This window comes from Amblyomma maculatum, chromosome 1 (assembly GCF_055883805.1).
Source record: "Amblyomma maculatum isolate TAMU_Amacu chromosome 1, ASM5588380v1, whole genome shotgun sequence".
Lineage (NCBI taxonomy): Eukaryota > Metazoa > Arthropoda > Arachnida > Ixodida > Ixodidae > Amblyomma > Amblyomma maculatum.
Genome location: NC_139344.1, coordinates 43,509,201 through 43,527,415, shown reverse-complemented (window position 1 = coordinate 43,527,415; position 18,215 = coordinate 43,509,201). Strand labels below are relative to the sequence as shown.

At 45.2% G+C, this 18,215-nt stretch overlaps 1 protein-coding gene across 4 annotated transcripts in view; it reads right to left on the bottom strand.

Moving 5' to 3' along the window:
- The window catches only part of LOC146202230 (complement factor H-like), a 277,186-nt gene that overhangs the window by 83,615 nt on the left and 175,356 nt on the right, over positions 1 to 18,215 (bottom strand). For 3 of the 4 annotated variants that reach the window (XM_084588027.1, XM_084588026.1, XM_084588028.1), the window contains 3 exons: positions 12,215 to 12,391; positions 7,463 to 7,831; positions 4,541 to 4,669 (listed from right to left, as the gene is read on the bottom strand). In XM_084588027.1, coding sequence (XP_084444153.1) covers positions 4,541 to 4,669; positions 7,463 to 7,831; positions 12,215 to 12,391 — 675 coding nt within the window. The remainder of the gene's footprint in view (positions 1 to 4,540; positions 4,670 to 7,462; positions 7,832 to 12,214; positions 12,392 to 18,215) is intronic. The other variant, XM_084588029.1, reaches the window with a different exon arrangement.

Below are 18,215 nucleotides of genomic sequence, written 5' to 3'. Positions count from 1 at the left end.
CCAGGTATTACAAGAGCAGAGCAAAGACCTTGGGAAAGATATTTGTGGCCAAGAATGGACCGAGAGGTGGAACGAGAAGTTGTCATGTTTGCCGAGCTGCTGACAAGTCTTCAAAGCCTGTTAATGCACCCCTGTGGCCTGTTACATTCCCCGGAGCTGCCGCGGAAGAAGCTGGCTTTGGACATTGTAGGTCCCCTCAACTTGCCGAAGGCCAGCCCGAAGTTCATAATAACTCTCATAGACTATCATTCTTAATGGCCCGAAGTCTACTTCGCTACTACAGTGACGTCTGAAATATTAATCAATTTTCCGTGTGATGCCTTCAGCCCTGAATAACTTGTCTCAGACAATGGACCACAGTTTAAATCCCACATGCTTGAGAATTTCCTAAAGGAGAGGGGCACCAAACACAGTGTAGCCTCGGTGTATCACCCGCAAGCTAACGACGTAGTGGAAAGGTTTAACAGAAGCTTGAAGGACTTAATTCAACTTCCTACTTTGGAGGGCCGATGTATCCAGTTGGCAGTCGTGGAGTATTTGTGTACCGGGCGTAGTATGGAAGCGAGGGAGGGAAAAGAAACAATAACGAGCAGGCAAGTGAGGAGTGGAAGGAATTGGTAGCGGGTATATAATTGATATTCTTCCTGAATCTCTTAATGATGTGACCTAAAATCATCGAGACGTCGAGACGGTTTCCATAAGGGAGAGTGGGTTTTTAAAATAGTTTTTTTTTTATCTGCGAATGATTTACGCTGTAAAATGTGGGCAATATAGCGAAATGAGAGAGGGGAGAAAGGGATAATAGGCAGAAAAGTGAGAAGGACTCGAGGGAATGGGGAGCGTTTCAGTTCAATGTCTTTTACGATTTCTATCCATACCATCACTAAAAATTATCGAGGCGTGGTGACGGTTCCTGCGGTACCATGGCGGCAGGGCGGGCGCTGTAATCATAGGAACCTCCAGCAGATATATATATATATATATATATATATATATATATATATATATATATATATATATATATATATATATATATATATGAATATATGTAATCAGCAGAAAGCGAACAGCGCACGCTATGATCCCGCGCCGTGAGCCATCGCACCATGCGCGTGAGGTGCTGACTGAAACACGGCGACACTTTGGGGCCTAGCTTTGGATATGGCAAAACTGTTCTCTAGAAGCGAGGAAGAGAACATGGTTGAGAACACGGAAAGACGCGCATGCACGCACCAAAGGTCAGGGCCCTAGTATTGTTAAACTGGCAGGTGTGCAAAGTCACATGGCGGGGCGATGCAATTCTAATTGGTATTGCCTATTTTTCAAAGCTGCCGCGTGCCTTGTCTTATTTTGTCGCCGCTTGGATGTGTATCCAGCTTAGATGCCATACGTACTCATAGATCGTTGTTCCCTTTTCGTGCAAATTCAGCGCACTCTGTCTATATCGGATTGTCCCCGGAAAATGGGCTGAGGCTCATTTCTCTATCGTACGAAAGAGGCGTGCAGACCACATTCGGTAAGCTCCCGCTATGCATCAAGACTAAAGGCAGGCGAAAAAAGAAAGGGAGCATGCCCTTCTTGCCTAACTTGATTACATGTCCGGAAACCAAATGTCTTGATCTATCCAGAAATTGTGAGCGAGCGCATTTTTCAACGGGAAGCTGTTTACGAACGCAATCTTTTCGCATGTTGTAAAATATACTTTAACAAATTAGAATACAAGCAGATCTTGCTTCGGAATATTTGGTTTGGTTTACGGGGTATAATGTCTCAAAGTGACTCAGGCTATGAGAAACGCTGTAGTGGGGGACTCCTGAAATTTCGACAACCTGGGGTTCTCTAACGTGCACTGACTTCGCATAGCACACCGCCGCGGCCGGGATTCGATCCCGCGTCCTCGGGAACGGCAGTCGAGAGGCTAAACCCCTTAACCACAACGGCGGGTCTCGCTTCGCAAAAGGTAGTAGGTTTTTCTTATTTATATTTTGGCTCGTCAAAAACGCATTCCATGTGTTTTTACGGCCCTGTGTAACTATACTAAATGTGAGCAACAGACCAGCTTTAAATGAAAGATTTTGCTGAGACTGAACTTATTCTCTTTACTACTTTCATAAGAATACCTTACAATATACCACAGTTGCCTCGTAATTAAAATTGATGCTCAACAAAGCTACAAATTTCGACTTGAGCTATACAAGCCCCGCAAAACCAGGATCATTTTGAAGGTAGCGCGGTAAACGAGGACCAAGAGTAGAAGGACACAACTGGAGCACAACAAAAGCGCTCGCGTTGTGTCCCTCTACTCTTAGTCCTCGTTTTGCGCGCTACCTTCAAAATGAACCAGATTCAACTCGCCCAACTTTCAACCTGACTACGAAACGAAGAGTTATTCTATTACACTGTTTGCAAATACGTTTGGCCCTACGACCAAAAATATTTAATAACAAATAAAAATAAATACTTTCTTGAGTACGCCAAGCTCGCAGTGAAAGTCATGCTCATTATAAGCGTGCATGCCTGACTGAGGCTTTTTTAAGCTCATCATAACTCGCCAAACCATCACGATCAAGTGCTGCCCTGCACCCTGGCGTATCTCAGTAGTCGCCGCGTTTGCCTATAGATAAAAGCAGCGTGCTGAGCATGAAGCGACATTTACTAAAGCAAGCAAACGTGCACGAACAATTGATAATTCCTGGGTAGCCTATGAAAACGAAAAGATTTTTAAGCTAGCAGCACTAACATTGAAAATAATGGCACCCAAAATGATGCTCTTCTCCCCGCTCAAGTAAAAAAACATCGATGAGCAAGAAGAAAAAAATGAAACAGTTCATGGCAGCGCCTAACCGCGCCCCGCCCACATCACTCCGGCGCAATTAAATAGCCCAGTTGACGCCAACGGGCAGAGCAGGCTACGAACGCGCGGTGAGGGTCACCTGTATCGGTGTCGAGTGGTGGATGAATTAAAAAAAAAACTGTAGACGTCCAAATATCATTGAACCAAGCTTCACGCTCGTTAGCCATCGGCCGCAGCCGCAGTCGCTGCTACCGCTTCGATCTGGGCTCGCTTCCGCGCCCAGTAAGCTTCTTGGCAACGGTAGTCTGGCTTCTGGTTGTTTGATGGCCTGGGAAGCCTGTATGGCACGACTGCTGTCTCTCTCTTTAGCGAGGTGGCGTATATGTATTGCATACTTATCGTGGTTAAATGAAGGAGCGTCTCAGATGGGAGACGACGATGTTCGCTGCCCTGTGCGAGAGTTTTGCAGGTGACTCTTGATGAAGACGACAATGCTGACTGCACAGCGCAAACGTGTGTAGCAGTATTGCACGAGGCGTGATCGGTTTCGGTGATAGCACGGTTTTTTTTTTTTTTTTTTTTTTGTGCCTGGGCACGATGATGAAGACGGCGATGGTTGTGGTACAAAGCACGACATGAAACAACATGCGGCGCCCAAGGGTGCTTCGATGGCATCTAGGCACCCGAGCGGCGCACGTGTACGAGGCATCCTTTTTTTTTTTGCACTATATATGTTTTATTGTAGCCACCGATCCTTGATATGCATTTGCCATTTCACTTAGCATGCGTGAAATTACTCTCAAGTATTTCATCTTGAGTTGTCCAAGCTTGTTTCCACTGCTGATTAGTTCAATGAAATGGGTCTAATTAGCTTCAGCTATTGACTCAACATATGAACGTATCTTTGCACATTTACTGGAATAAAATGATTGAAAAAGAAATAGCATTTGAGTCGACTCAAATATTCATAAACACCACCTTAATGGATTTGAGGCTTTAGTATACGGCCATAAATATGTTTTCAGTGTCCCTTAAAGCGACACGATCAATGAACGAACATGGCAATACTTTGCTCCATTGGCGTGCCGTTGATTGCGGTTTCAATAACCGTCTCTCCTGCATTGCATTTCTGCAGACGTGCCATTTGCTCTTGTTCACTTCGCAGCCACTTTTCACCACGCGCCTCTAAACGGCCCTTCGCATATATGCCACCATACGTCGACGAAGATCCTATTCTCAGCTGATCATCGTCAGCAGCCCCAGTCAAACGACCACGGCACGAAAAATGCCTCTGCCACCAGCCTCCCATTAGTCCCATCTCGCACCAGCTCTGACCGCCGCCTCACCTTATCCCAACAAAATTCCCAGACTCGTCCGCTCTCGTGACTCTGTCTATCACTGCTACGGAGTGCCTACCATTACCTAAGGTAGAACGAGAGAAAGAAGACGGATGGTACAATTTGAAAGGGCGCTAAACAAGGGTTGATGGGGAGCCTCAGAATTCTCAAGCAGAGCCAACGTTTCGACAAGCGGACTTGTGACGTCGGCTCGGCTTGCGAACTGGGGCTCCCCCTCAGCCCTTGTTCAGTGATCTTTCATACAGCATTTTCTAGGACACACCATGTTACTTGGTGCGTTTCTGTGTAAAAAGAAAAAACGAAAAAAAATTTATAGCACGATGCCCAACCACATTATCGCCCCCTGGGCAGTTCATGTAGTGAAGTGCAGATTGAAGTGAATACTTACGCAGACCCCGTACGACGATGCTCCGGGAACGCCCCGGTCCATCATGATGACACACAATGGTTGCAGTTGTATTGATGTTAAGCCTGAATGACATCCGCATGAAATTTCCGGCTTTCGAGTTTGGTAGAACTAGGGGAAGTAAGTATGCACAAGCGTAAGCAAGAGCTGACTTCAGAAAGAAAGAGCAGAAGAATATAAATAAAACTTGTTACTTTTATTTTAAGGCTGATAAGTCGATTCTTGTTGCGACAAAGTCGGAGTGGTCCCGAGATCAGTTCGTTTTAGCCGTCGCTTCGTTAGAGTAGTAGGTAGGTCTGAGCGGAAATGTCGCTCGCGAACAGGCTTATATTTTGCAGGGTAGCCAGAGGACAATCTAGCTAGTTTTTAGTATGATGCTGATTCATATTGACGGAGCACCGAGCGTCTTCGACGCGGCTGAACACAGGGAAAGAAGTCGAATATGGCCGCGTCGCCAACACTGGCCCTTTGCTCCCTTTGCACGCACTTTATTCAGCGCTTAGAAAAAAAAACGGATCTTGGAAAAGAAATGCGGCAGATGACAATGAGACACCTATTCCGATAATCTAGCCCAGTTTTCCATTCTCTTAAATTGATAACGGCTGCTGTTACAGGGAACACTCTCGAAAGCAGACGAAGGTGTTTCCACACTTGCAACCAGCGTTAGCTGCCCCAGCACACCCCGGTTCAAATGCGACTCAGGCCTGGGCACTGAAAAAATGGTAAAACAGATGAAGAACTTCTGGATAGCACGAGCAAAGTATCCGCGCTTAGGGCTCTGAACGCGGTTGTATGTAAAGAACTTGAAGACAACCAAGCGAAGATGTAAGGTTTAAACGTCTTACGTCTGCTTAGTGACCAGCTACGGAGCTGGTGTCACGATTTAACGCACGATACCGTCTGTATGAACACGAAAAGTACTCAGAATTCGCACGGAGTCTGCATGATCTGATTCCGCTGCCGGCACTGCGCTACTTTCTCGGCAGTTATAGTGGAGGGCGGAGCTTTGGTCTGCCCAAGAAAATCGAACAGCGGACTCTGGTCAGCAGGTCATCCGGTATTTCTCTGGACTGAAAATCGAATGTGTCCACTGCTCACGTCCTCAGCTGCTATGGTCTGCTTCCCGCGCATCCTTTGCGGTCAGTTACGGTTTCGTGCGAAAAACAAAGCGTTTAATTTTGTAGCCCTGCAGGGCTTTATAAAATGCGTTTTTCATCATTTCAGAAACTGACATGGTATCGTGACATCGAACACTGCATTGGAAATAACCACCCAAATGCGATAGCAAACCCTTAAACAATGAGCTTTAGTTATAAAGCTGGATAAGGAGAGTTGCGCTGTATATTGTGTCCACGTGATAGTAAGCTTTTTTTTCCCTGCAAATATGTTTTTTTTTTTCAGCCTCCTACTTTTTGATCTTACTTAGAGCCTTCCTTGAAAGGACCGTGTAGATAAAGCATACAAGTAGCTTGGTATTTGCGTAAGTAATGGCAAATATTATAGCGGCGTGACAGAGGAAATGTTATAGAAAGAAAAAAAGAAACGCAGCTGTCACCAACAAAAATATCGCTGGATTGTGGGTATATTAAATATGAAGTCGTTTGTTTAATCTTGAAAGCCGCAATGGAATGGTACCAGGACTGACGTTTGCAAACGCTTTGCTTTGATTGGGATCTTCCACAATTTCGGCGCTTGAAATAAAGCAGAAGATAGTCGGTAGACTTGTTTGAGGACTCAAGGAGCCACCACTAATGAGGCAGTTCAAGGTGACGTGGGATGGACGACGTTCGAAGCGCGTGAGGCAGAAAGCAAGGTGCAGTATGAAGGCTGGTTGAGGCAAATTAATGAGAAGCGCTAGGTGATAACGATCTTCAGGTTCCTATGCCGGAGCAGTATTGATACAACATGGAGGAGAACTACGTGTCTTGAAGATTGATATAAAATGTCATAGGAAAGAAAATAATAGCAAACGCACCTTGAAACAAAAAGTGCCATACTCGGAAAATACCCAACGGAAAAAAGAAAATGCTGGAAAAACCAGCGATGCGGCTTTATAAGGCGGCTGAGACTAAAATTCAAGAAGAAACTGTTTTTAACCATTCCAAAGGTGGTGCATTAAATTTCGAGGCCAGGGCTGGGTGCTACCGACAAAATTCTATCGACAAAAAATTGATAGCCCAGATGACATTTGCTGCTGCCGCATGCAAAGCAGGGAAACGGTTGAACGTATTATTATCCAATGTAAATGACTTTAGCTCTTTGCGCATGATGGCGACGCAGGGATACAAGAAGCGCTTGAGATTGGGGACAGGTATGATATGTTCAATTACCAAACAGTGGAGAAGGTCAGGAGAGTAGTTTTGGACAGTGAAGGGGAAGTAAACAGTTAATCCTGATATATTGAGGACCCGTGGTATTAGCTAAGTGGCGCCTTTGAACGTTCCGTTGAAAATGGCATGCTAAAAATTATTTCTATCCATCTGTGTATTTATCCATCCATGTCTCCGTTCGTCTGTCAGTCCATCTGTACGCACTTTCTGCCACACATCCTGCTTGCACGCCTGATAAGGTAAGCAAGACTTTCGCATTAATTACCCGCTGTCTGTCGGAGTTATGCAGAGACATGGCAAACACAACAACGGGAGTACGCTTCAAAGGGCTCCTCATTGTGCTGCTGCATAGCAGCCCGTGAGTGGCGTCGCCGTGGAGGTTTGGATACAATCGTTGGTATTTGTACCACGTTGTTGATTACGCCCGTCCGTCCTACGTTTTAAGCCAGGACACGAGCGCACTCCCGGAAGGCTGGGTATGCGTTGGCCTTGTTTGAGCATTCATGCTCAAGTAATACAAAATGGAAAATAAGTACATCTCAGAGAATAAAAAGAACAGAAGCTTTGCACTTACCATTCGACTGTCCTGCTGGCGTCAAGTACAGTTTAACTGCGGAATTGCTCCAGCAGTCCACGACAATTTTTGAATTCGGCGGCACGTATACTATACCGCCTGGGCCAGTGAAAGTAACGTTAAAAAAGCGTACGGCGATATCACTTGCAGTGATGTCGTAGCAGTACGGTGGCTGTGGAGGATTCCATTTTCCATCCTCGCATCGAGCTTGGCGGGGCCCTTCGAAAATCAGCTCCCCTACAGGTTCACAGTGAAACACGAGCTCGGTTCCGTGCGGGAAAGAACCTTCAGGTTTCACGGGGATGCCGTTATGGTAAGCCTTGAAACGATTTTGTCTTCTTATAAATTCACAACTTTTACTTCCAGCTTCTGCAAAGAGAAGAAGCATTTTCAATTAGCGCATTGCCAATCCATCCCGTTTTGTGGGCATGTGGCTGCTCCATATAAAAATGTGTGCAAGACGAACATCAGCAGCACTTCGACTTACGTATATTCCACTCGTAAGAAACTCTAAATAGCGAAACAAAAGGGTAGTATAACTGAATGCCGTAATTATCACAAACTTTTTAAAGTAGTCTTTCATCTGTCTTCAGAATTCCTTAACGCATACATTACAGGAAAACATGATCTAGTTTATTGACTGGTTGGACTACGAAGCAGAACTTTGGATACGTCATCGAAATAACGGCGGGCACTAGTCTTTCGCGAAGACGTATGTACAAAAGGGCTTTGCCTTTTAGCAGCACAGTGAAGCTCGTTTCCTATCATAAAGAGACATTCCGATAGAGCAATAAACCTACCAAGGTCGGACTCTACTTTGCCAGGGTCAGAAAATGGACCAAGAAAGCTGAAAGCTGTAGGTACGGGAAACCGTCTCGGTGCACTGCGGAGGCTGTGCCCTATGTCACTGGTTTATTTTAATAGACGAAACAAGGTCTTGAAATGAAAGACGGAATGATTTAAAGGAGTGCAGCCCAGTGCTCCGCGTCTTCTCTGGTGCTCAGAGAAAAGCTTTGGAGCCACAGCAACAGCTCCTGTTCCGCTCGTCGGCATGTGGATCCATGAAAATTTGCCGAATGGAAAGATCTCCGAAAACTGCTTTTGTTCGTTTGTGTATTGCGTTTTAATTCTCTTCTAATGACTGCAGTGTAGAAATGTGCCTTGGTTTTAAAAATATTGTCGAATCGTATACGACGTTCGCATCTTTTGGTATCTAATGTCAGCACACCCTCCGCATATTTGCATATCGTCGCGTCTTTTTTTTTTTTTTTTCACCTACAAACAGCGGAAGACTGGAATAATCTACACGAAGAACTCATGCACTGCTCCAATGCTGATAATTTTAAGACGCCATTGAAGAAATCATTCATCAGCGAAGCCAACTACCCGTAAAACACAGAAGACATTAGAGAAATTAAGCACATAATGCAATCAATCAGTCTATTTCTTCTCTTTTGTCCTTGCTTTATCGTGCTGATCTGCTTCATGGATCGAATTATGCAAAGTTTATTGATGATCAAATGCAACTTGCAGCAAAGAGAAGACGAAGGCGTTAACAGTTGGTCGAAGCTGGCCCCCTCTCATTTATGAGGTGGCTGTATTGACAGTCATCTCATAGCAATGCACATCAGTGGATATCACGAGGTTTGTGAATAGAAGAGGCTCACAGCAAATAAGATGGACCGCAGCAAGGAAAAAAATCAGACTGGTATAATTCCTTGAATGAATCTCTGAGCCTGAATGGGATGGGCTACCGCTGAGCACGCGGTAATTAGGCATGGCAATGACACATCACATTCTCTCGGTAGATAGCCGATGTGTTAAGCATGTATATATGATATTAAAAGCGATAGCGGGTTTAACTGCTCATGTAAAATCCTTGTAACCTTGCACTGACGTGCTAGGAAATTATACACACAGACAAAAAAGCGCAAGGTGTTCGAGGTCTATGCCTCTAAGGCAGGGAAGGTCGCGATTATAGTGAGAAAGCTTGGCGTTTCACACCTGATGTTGCGCATTGACTCCGTGCGCAAACATACAGTCTAGTTTAATATGTATTGTTCTTACCTGTCTAATGGCATGGGTGATCCTCCATAACTGGTAGTATAAGTGAAAGGGTGATCAGCTGGTCATATTGCAACCGTGTGGCAACTGACTCTGACCCTGAATGTACTCACCAATATCGCGCCAGCAGACGGCGTGAACGTTGTCACGTATAACGCGTTATTTCTTTGGTCGTTTCTCCATGCTGGTGGTGCGGGGTCACGCACTGTCAAGTACGCCGTTAGGTATGCGCCCTACGTCGGAAGCCATCCTTAACGCTTTTTCTTGTTCTTAAATGCCTCCAATTTTATTTGTGGAACCCTGCATGTACATGACGTTTGCAGCAGTAGTGTACACCATTATATAATCAGTCTGCTTGTTTAATGGTGTAGTTAGGCGGCGACCCTATAGCGTGTGCAGCTGTTCGGAAGAAAAACTCTCCTGCTGCGTCTTACAGAACGTGGCTTTCATGATTTTATGTCAGTTGATAACTATCTGATACTCACGCAGGACATATCGTGGAGAAATAGTGCACGATGAATTCGTCCTGGGGCAATGACAACGCTTTAAAAAGTAAGAGAAAAGCTTCTACGCCAACTGTGCCACCGGTGTTCGTCCTGTGGCAATGAAGGCCACCTTGCTCCTCCGGCATGTGAAGAAAATCAGCTCATTTCAGAGCGAATTCCAAAGCTGGCCGCACATTTACGATAGTTGCAGTTGGCGCACTGCGAAACCTTTCAGAGTCAGCGCCAATGAAGAGACTCAGCAGCTTCATATGGGCCACAATACGCTCGAGCATATAGATCACAGCTGGCAGGCCTCACAGTACAGAGGCCGACCCAGCGAAGACGGATTTCAGTTTTTTTTTTGTAGAAACATAGCGCTTATCCCAATGATGCTCAGGCTTTTTGCAACGATGTGCATGCGATTCCGTTAGATCCACAAGCAACACGCCACGTTCAGTTAAACAGAGATGACAATTTAACCTAGATAAGCGAACCGATGCTTCGCAATTCACTAACGATGCGCTGGTCATCGGCATACTTACCGCTTGTAAAAAACATTCTGCTCTTTCATATCATCATTATCAGCATCAGCATCATCAGCATCATCGTCGTCATCGTCGTAATCATTATCAGCCTGACTATATACCCACTGCAAGGCGAAGACCTCTCCCATATTCCTCCAATTAACCTGGTCCTGTGCTAGCTGCATCCAGTTGACCCCTGCGAACTTCTTAACCTCATCCGCCCACCTAACTTTCTGCCGCCCCCTGCTACTCTTTCCTTCCCTTGGAATCCAGTTTGTTACCCTAAGTGACCATCGGTTATCCTCTCTTCGCACTACATGTCCTGCCCATGCCCATTTCTTATTCATGATTTCCACTAGAATGTGAGTGGCTGAGTTATTTCTTTCGCCCACTCTGCACGATTCCCATTTCTTAACATTATACCCCTGCCATATTTCGTTACATAGCCCTCTGCGTTGTTCTCAACTTAAGTAGAACCCTCATCGTTAACATCCGCGTTTCATCCTCATAGGTGAGTACAGGTAAGATGGAACTGTTGTACAATTTCCTCTTGAGCGACACCGGCAAGCTGCTAGTCATAATTTGCGAGTGCTTGCCAAATGCGCTCCATCCGAATCTTATTCTCCTTGTTATTTCCCTTTCATGGTCAGGATCTGCGGTAATTTCCTGTCATAAGTAGATATATTCACCTACTACTTGCAGTGCTTCGCTACCTAACGTAAACTGCTGTTCCTTCCCGAGGCTGTTGAACATTACCTTAGTCTTCGCAATATTGATTTTCAAGCCTCCCTTTCTACTTTTTCTTTCCAGGTCATCAATCATTCTTTGCAGTTCATCCCCAAAGTTACTTAGCAAGAGAATGTCATCAGCAAATCGCAGATTACTGAGGTATTCTACATTTATTCTTATCCCTAACTGCTCCCATTCCAAGTCTCTGAATACTTCTTCTAGGCAAGCTGGGAATAGTGCTGGGAGATCGCGCCTCCTTTCCTAACACCTTTCTTTATAGGAATTTTGCTACTTTCTTTATGCAGAACTATGGTTACTGTGCAGCCACTATATATATCTTCCAGTACTTTCACGTAAGGCTCGTCTGCACCCTGATTTCGCAATGCCTGCATGGCCGCCGTGGTTTCTACTGAGTCAAATGCTTTTTGGTACATATTTGTACGCTTTAATTTTTTTAGCCCGTTGCCTGACTTGGGCCGCGATCAAGACAGGCTTCGGTATAGGTGAAATCAATGCGCAGAAATGGTTCTGTATGTCGCCTAACGCGGTGTCGTTCGCGCATCAAAAATTGAGCCTCTTGACCGTGTCCGCTCTTCTTTTGTTTTATGCATTTCGTGGGCATATATACTCAGTAATACGCCATTACAGGTGGGAGAGAAATTAACTACGAGGAGACGGGACAGCTGCCGTTCACAAATGCTGCGGCTGTATGTGACACCCACGCAGGCGACCACGGAAATTGAGAATGCCATTCGAGCCAGCGCCCCTTGCTGTGAGGAACAAAAATTAATAACTGCTGCACTCAAGCTTCCGATCTCCAAACTCATGTACTGTGATGCATCTACTGAATCCCATGCATTCTAATCAGCTTTCATAAGTATTAACGTACGAAGAAAAGATAATGAAAAGCGCTGGCTTACAAAAACAAAAATAGTGACGTTCCAACTCACTTGGAACACATTGCGGCGGCTTGCCAAGCCACTGTCCAAGAATGCAGCGTTGTCCTGCGCCTTGAAGTTCTAGCGAGCGGTCGCATTCATAGCTGGCATATGACCCATGTGTGACGCTTTGATTCCATGGGAGGCGCCCGTTGGAGATTTGGGGAAGGTCCTCAATACGACAGTCATCTGCAGAGGGAAGCGGTCAATGCAAAGATAAGAACCGAAGCGCTCTACTGGAGCTTTGAGCGCTTGTTCGTACCTCCCGCACTGGCAGATATGGAGGGTTATCTGACAGAAAGGCGGAGAGTTCGACATGAGAAATCGACGTTACCTGGTCTCCTACTCTAGGGGAAGAGAAGAACCAGTAGGGAGACTCGAAAACCGTACGAGGAGCCTGAACTCACTGAGGAGCTTCAAAGCTGATCCAACTTATACTCTGAAAGAAAGCTGACATTCAGCGTTGCCTCCTGCTTTCTCTCGTGGGTTGGAGAGTAATTACGGAAATGGGAATCTGGAAGTCCTTATTCGTCCTGTCTTTGTACTGCGGGACCAACGCCAGCGTCATGCGACGCTCTCTTCTTTTCGCTTCCTACTGGGAAGAGAGATGAATGGGTGACTAATCCCTGTCATTCGGGTCTTGTCCATGGCACTTGCCCATTGTAACGCTCTAGTGGGGACTTTGGGACTCGCAAGACATGTACTCTGTTTTTCTTCTCTGCCAGCCCCTGTCCCTTTCAGAGTGCCGAATCAAATTTGTTTTTTTGTTTATGTTTTTTCATGTTCGGTTTGGGTTCACGCCCTTGTGGTTCGAGTTTGGTTCGACCCCGGAGACGGTTCGATTACGTTCGAGCCTGCCCGAACCGGTGGAAAGGAGTTCAGAAAAAAAAATTAGAAACCCATTGTTGTGCTTTTTTTTTTTACTCCGCTTTTGCTAATACCGAGTGTATTTTTCTTTCGAGTTCTATTTATAATAAAAGCAAAAAATTTATGTATTTAGTTCGTCTACTTGTTAGTAGATACCACAGCAAGCTGTTTATAATGAGCGACCAACCATTAGAGCAGGATGAGGAAGAATGTACGCCGTATTTTCGTAAATCTAATTACTTATTCCAAGCACCCCACCCCCCCCCCCTCCTCTATTTTCATAGAATAGGTGATTGAAAAAAAAAAGAGAAGTTTGCGCGTGAACCTAAGGTATTTTTTTTTTTTCAACGAAGGCCGGGAATTCCAGGCCGCCAAGCGCGCTTTCTCACTCTGCCGTAGTGACGGAGCTGTCAAATTCCCGAGGTGGCATGGTGTCCATGTGCGGAGGTGGCATGGTGTCCATGGCTTCATGTGCGGTTGTGTTCTGACACAACATTACAGATGGCCGAAAACAAATAACGCCGAAAACCGGCCGCAAGCGACTCTGATATTTCTATAAGCCTGTTGTTATGTAGGCCTGGTATCGGCGACTCTCGGCAGGTTTCACGCGAAATTGCGGGTGCACATTGCTTGGCTTGGTGATAACTGTTAGAGTCTTTGGAGGGCTGCTCAGCGCTTGAAGTTTAGGCGAGCTGTAATCGCGATTCCAGAAGTTGTTTGCAAATTTGCACCAGAAACAAGCTAAAACAAAATAATATGTTACCTGCTACGCATTCCAGGTACTTAAAGTTACAAGTTATTTTCATTTGTTCCTTTCATTTTTGTTTACTCTATTAGCTTTGTATTGTTAGACCGTTCCTTTTTAAAACCTCTGGAAAAAAAAAAAAGGAGCCGAGCATTAGACGAATAATTGGACTAATGTCGGAAGCTGGATCATGAAAACAGCAGAATCTGTACACGAAGGAGGTAATTTTTTGTTTGGGTGCACTTTCCGAGTAGGAAACAAGAACCACTTTTCTGATCGCAGGCGTTTTTCTGCGAATTCAATTTAAATATAAGAAATTGCACACTGGGAAACCCAGCGGACAGTTTCGAAAATTCCTAAATATGCAAAGCTTTAAACTGAAAAGAAATACTAATAAAGACCACACTACCAGCCACCTACACGTTGCATTCGATAAAAGTTGGCAGAGCTTAGCTCAGTGGATTGGCCCATTAATCAGCGTAAGACGATTGGAATTTCCCCCGAAATGAGTGCAGAAGGCTCAGGATCTAGTCCGGCAGTGCAGATCTGCCATTTCATTGAAGCAGAGCATTGAAGAAAAGATGATCGAGCCCCTCTCAGGTCACTTTAGGATATTGTTCAATTGTGCGGAAACCAGTGTTGTAAAAAGGAGGTTTCACGACTGCTTTTCATTTTCCTACAGGACTCGGATCTAGACTCTATGTGGTGACAGCAAGCATGGTTATTAACTATAACGCGTGTTTGTGTGTACATGCCTGATTTGTGGACGCTACTGACGCTACGGGGCATGAGCAAATGTAGGCAGAACTCACAAGGCGAAGCCCAACTGTAGCCCGGAACAACCTCAACCTTCTCAAACTCTCCATCCCAAAACTTTTAACTCGTGTGCCTTGGCACGGCTGCCCAAGCGGATGCGGCCAAGCGTTGGAATTGAGTCTTTAACGCGCAATTGTCTGAATTGTCTTGCTGTGGGCACGAATGGCAGTTGATCAAGATTGTGACACACAGTCTAACACGTTTAATGACATGCTGAAGCCATCGCCGCAGCATGCCATCGCACTTGTGTATACCCAGGTGTAATAAGGACCAGTTATGAAAACAAAAAATGCGGCGATGGCTTAGTTGCGTAACGACGCGGCCGAGGGAGTTGACCTGAGCGATTCGCCGAGGTTTCAAATCACGTTCGCTGCCATACGCTGGCTTTCTGTTCGGGGCTTTATTTATTATGCGTCCATCACAAGGTACATAACATCACACCGTGATGACGGCAGAGTGATTTCAGTACGTCGCGGGCTCAACCAGGCATTTGGCAACACGTGACCTCATGTTCTGCGCATGCGCGGAAATAAGAGGATATATTTGTTGGAGCGGATAGGAGTACAATGCAACAGGCAACCGTCCGCAGTACTGGCGACCTACGATCCAACCCAGGAGTAGGATGTGCATACAAGGCTCCTTACTAACAAAGGTTTTACCACCACCACTAATAAAATCTGCCGTTTCCGTTGTTCGGTTTTAGATATTATGCAGTGGTTGCTTCGAGCCACATTTTAGACAAGACCAGAATCGAAACACGGAGGTTGAACGCACTTCCCCATCGCGCGTGCGCAGAACGTACCATCACGTTCCGACGAGCGTTATGAGGGCCTCATAGCCTCAGCGCCTCCCTGTGTCTCCTTAACAGATGCTGCAAAGGCAGCAAAATTATTCGTAATCAGTTGGATGATTGCGTTTCGTTAACACAGTCACGTGCTTAGTGCTTAGAAGGATAGCAGCTATGCTCAATATGACGTCAGATTGGTACCTTAAGCGGCTAATCTCTCCTTATTTAATTCTCGAGTGGATGGAAACGCAGCTCTTCTTCCGCATGGAAACAAGAAGTGCAGCACCAGACACCGCCAGGACTTCGGAGCAAATAAAATATCTGATGGTGTGTTACAGTAATTGCGGTGCAGGAATCCAGTCTACCTATTCCCTTGTATCATCACATTCAGTTTCATTTCCCTGCATTGCTATACCAAAAAAATTAGACGCTCAGTAAGCGCCGAATACTCATCTTCTCGCACCAAGCGGCGACGATAAAAAGTGTACATGCCGTGGTGCAATTGAGTAGGCAGTTTTAACTGAGTGTGTTGGGCGTCTAAATATATCATCAGCGAACGTAATCGCTTTTGCACGAAGGTTCTTGTGCCTATCGCGTAATTTGTTCGAGTTTTTTCGCAGAAGAAAATATTGAATTTCCTCGCGCTTCACAGCTTTAGAAAATGACATTTCCTTTATTCGGAACACTGGTATGCTATGAAACTGTCTTATAAATGACTACCTCATTTATAAATACAAACTACTGCTACTCCACTATTTTAAATATATTCATAAAATATTGCTATTCCACTCCAAGGCCTTCCAGAATACTCATTCCAATGCCTGCTGAGCACTCGACCTTTTATGATTCGCATTTCTTTCGTCTATTTAGTTTGCACAGGCTATATTGAAATTTTGTCCTTTTTGGCCAGTTTTTTTTTTTTTTTTTTCTGGCGTATCATTTTTATCAGCAACAAATTTTCATAATGGTTTGAGTGTTAGTGGTATGGAGTGGTGCTTTGGAAATAAGCGACAAGAGCGCGCTACAAGCAGCGATAAAAAGGAGAAAATAATGAAGGCAATTTGACAGCAAATGTGGGCCGGAACTGGGCCCCGAACCGTAACTTGTTCCTGTTCAGTACCAAAAAGGAAGATGACGAAAAATTTCCGTGTTCGATTCGGTTCCAGCTCCGGTCGAAAATTCGTGCTTTTTTTTTTCTCGTTTAGCATTCCCTTCCGGTTCGACACCCGGCCTGGTCCGCATGGACCAATGCATGCAGAGCTCACCAACACGGGATCCTCTGATATACAGAGATTCGGGTCTACCAAGCCAGGTCCAGTGTTCGCCTACAGGTGTACCTTGGATTCATTGCCATTGCTCTTTTCCCATGCTGATCCAGTGGTCGGCACATAAGAGGGCACAGCATTGTAGTGGTGACCTCATACTGCACGGGATCACCCATTTCATCTATCCTGTCTCATAGTATTCGGGCGGGACGCAAATGCGCCTCTGGTACTGTGACAACGAGCAGCTCTCCCCTTCGATCAGCTAATCCTCACGGCGATGCAACATCTACTTCGTTCCTTGTGTGTCCTAGAGGTTTCAGTCTCCATCGATGCGGGGTTGTATCCCTAGTGTCGCTGGATATCCACCGGCTTTGCTGGTGGTACAAGATCTTCCACAGTCTGTTGCCGCCTTGTTAGAGGAGAAAATCTCGGGAAAATGATCTCCGCATCGTGCCGTTAAGGTGATCTGTGACGCTTTCTTTGCGCATCATTTAACACTACTAATATCAGTGGCTACTACTAACACTACTAATATCAGTGGCGAGCCCATACTCGAGTTCAGAAAGGCCAGCTCTTAAATTTAACTGCAATACCGTTACAAATCTCTGGGGGATCACTTGCTTTGGCCAATAGCCGTCGACAAGTCTGAAGTTAGTCGCAGTGGGCTAGCACTGTGCTGCGCTCCGTAGCCGATATACGGTCCTTCGTTCTGTAACTTCATCACGCAGCGATACTGACACACAGAAGGAAGCGGGACAAAAGTGGACACATATTTCTAAGCAATGGCAAGTAGTAAGCCAGAGCTCCTTCAGTATTGTACAGCGTAGTGAAGACATATGTGAATAAGTTCATTAACAATGATGTATTGCTATTAGCAAACGAAATACACAGTAGATGCCTCACTCAGGGTGGGCACCCGAAGTGCACCGTGAGCGAAGGGTTTAATAAAGGGGTGAAGGAAAGAAAAATTCGCAGCATTACGAGGCGACTGGGATTCGTTTCATTCGCTTGGAGTTCTTTAATTGCGCTGGTTAAGCAGAATTCGAAAACAAAATTGGTCTGTTTTTGTGCCACTTTTGAATGTGCAAACGTTCTTTAACATTATAGTTTTCTGGTGTTTGTCTAAAGCTTGCCTTTGGCGGTAAAAATGCGTTGGGTGGAATGACAAAGGGAGCCTCCTTAACTCAGCTGACTCGAAAATTGCCGTAAGACAAAACAAGAAAGAGGCACGGTGCGTATTATTGAAATGTGATACGCTTTGGTCTCAGCTTTCACCTCGACTTATAATATCATCCTGCTTCTATCTACCTGCGCAGTTATTTTGAAAGTTTTATTTTTCTTCTCGTTGTAGAAGAAAAAGCAAGCATGCAAGCATGTACTCAAGCATGCATGTGTATGGTTTCCTTGGCCACCCATTTTCACATGTTGCCATCTGAGAATGAAAATTGTCACCGGATGTCTATCGAGGCACTCCGCACTTGGTGTACGAAAAATAGCCAGCTGAAGAATAACCAATTTAATCAGGTCTTAGAA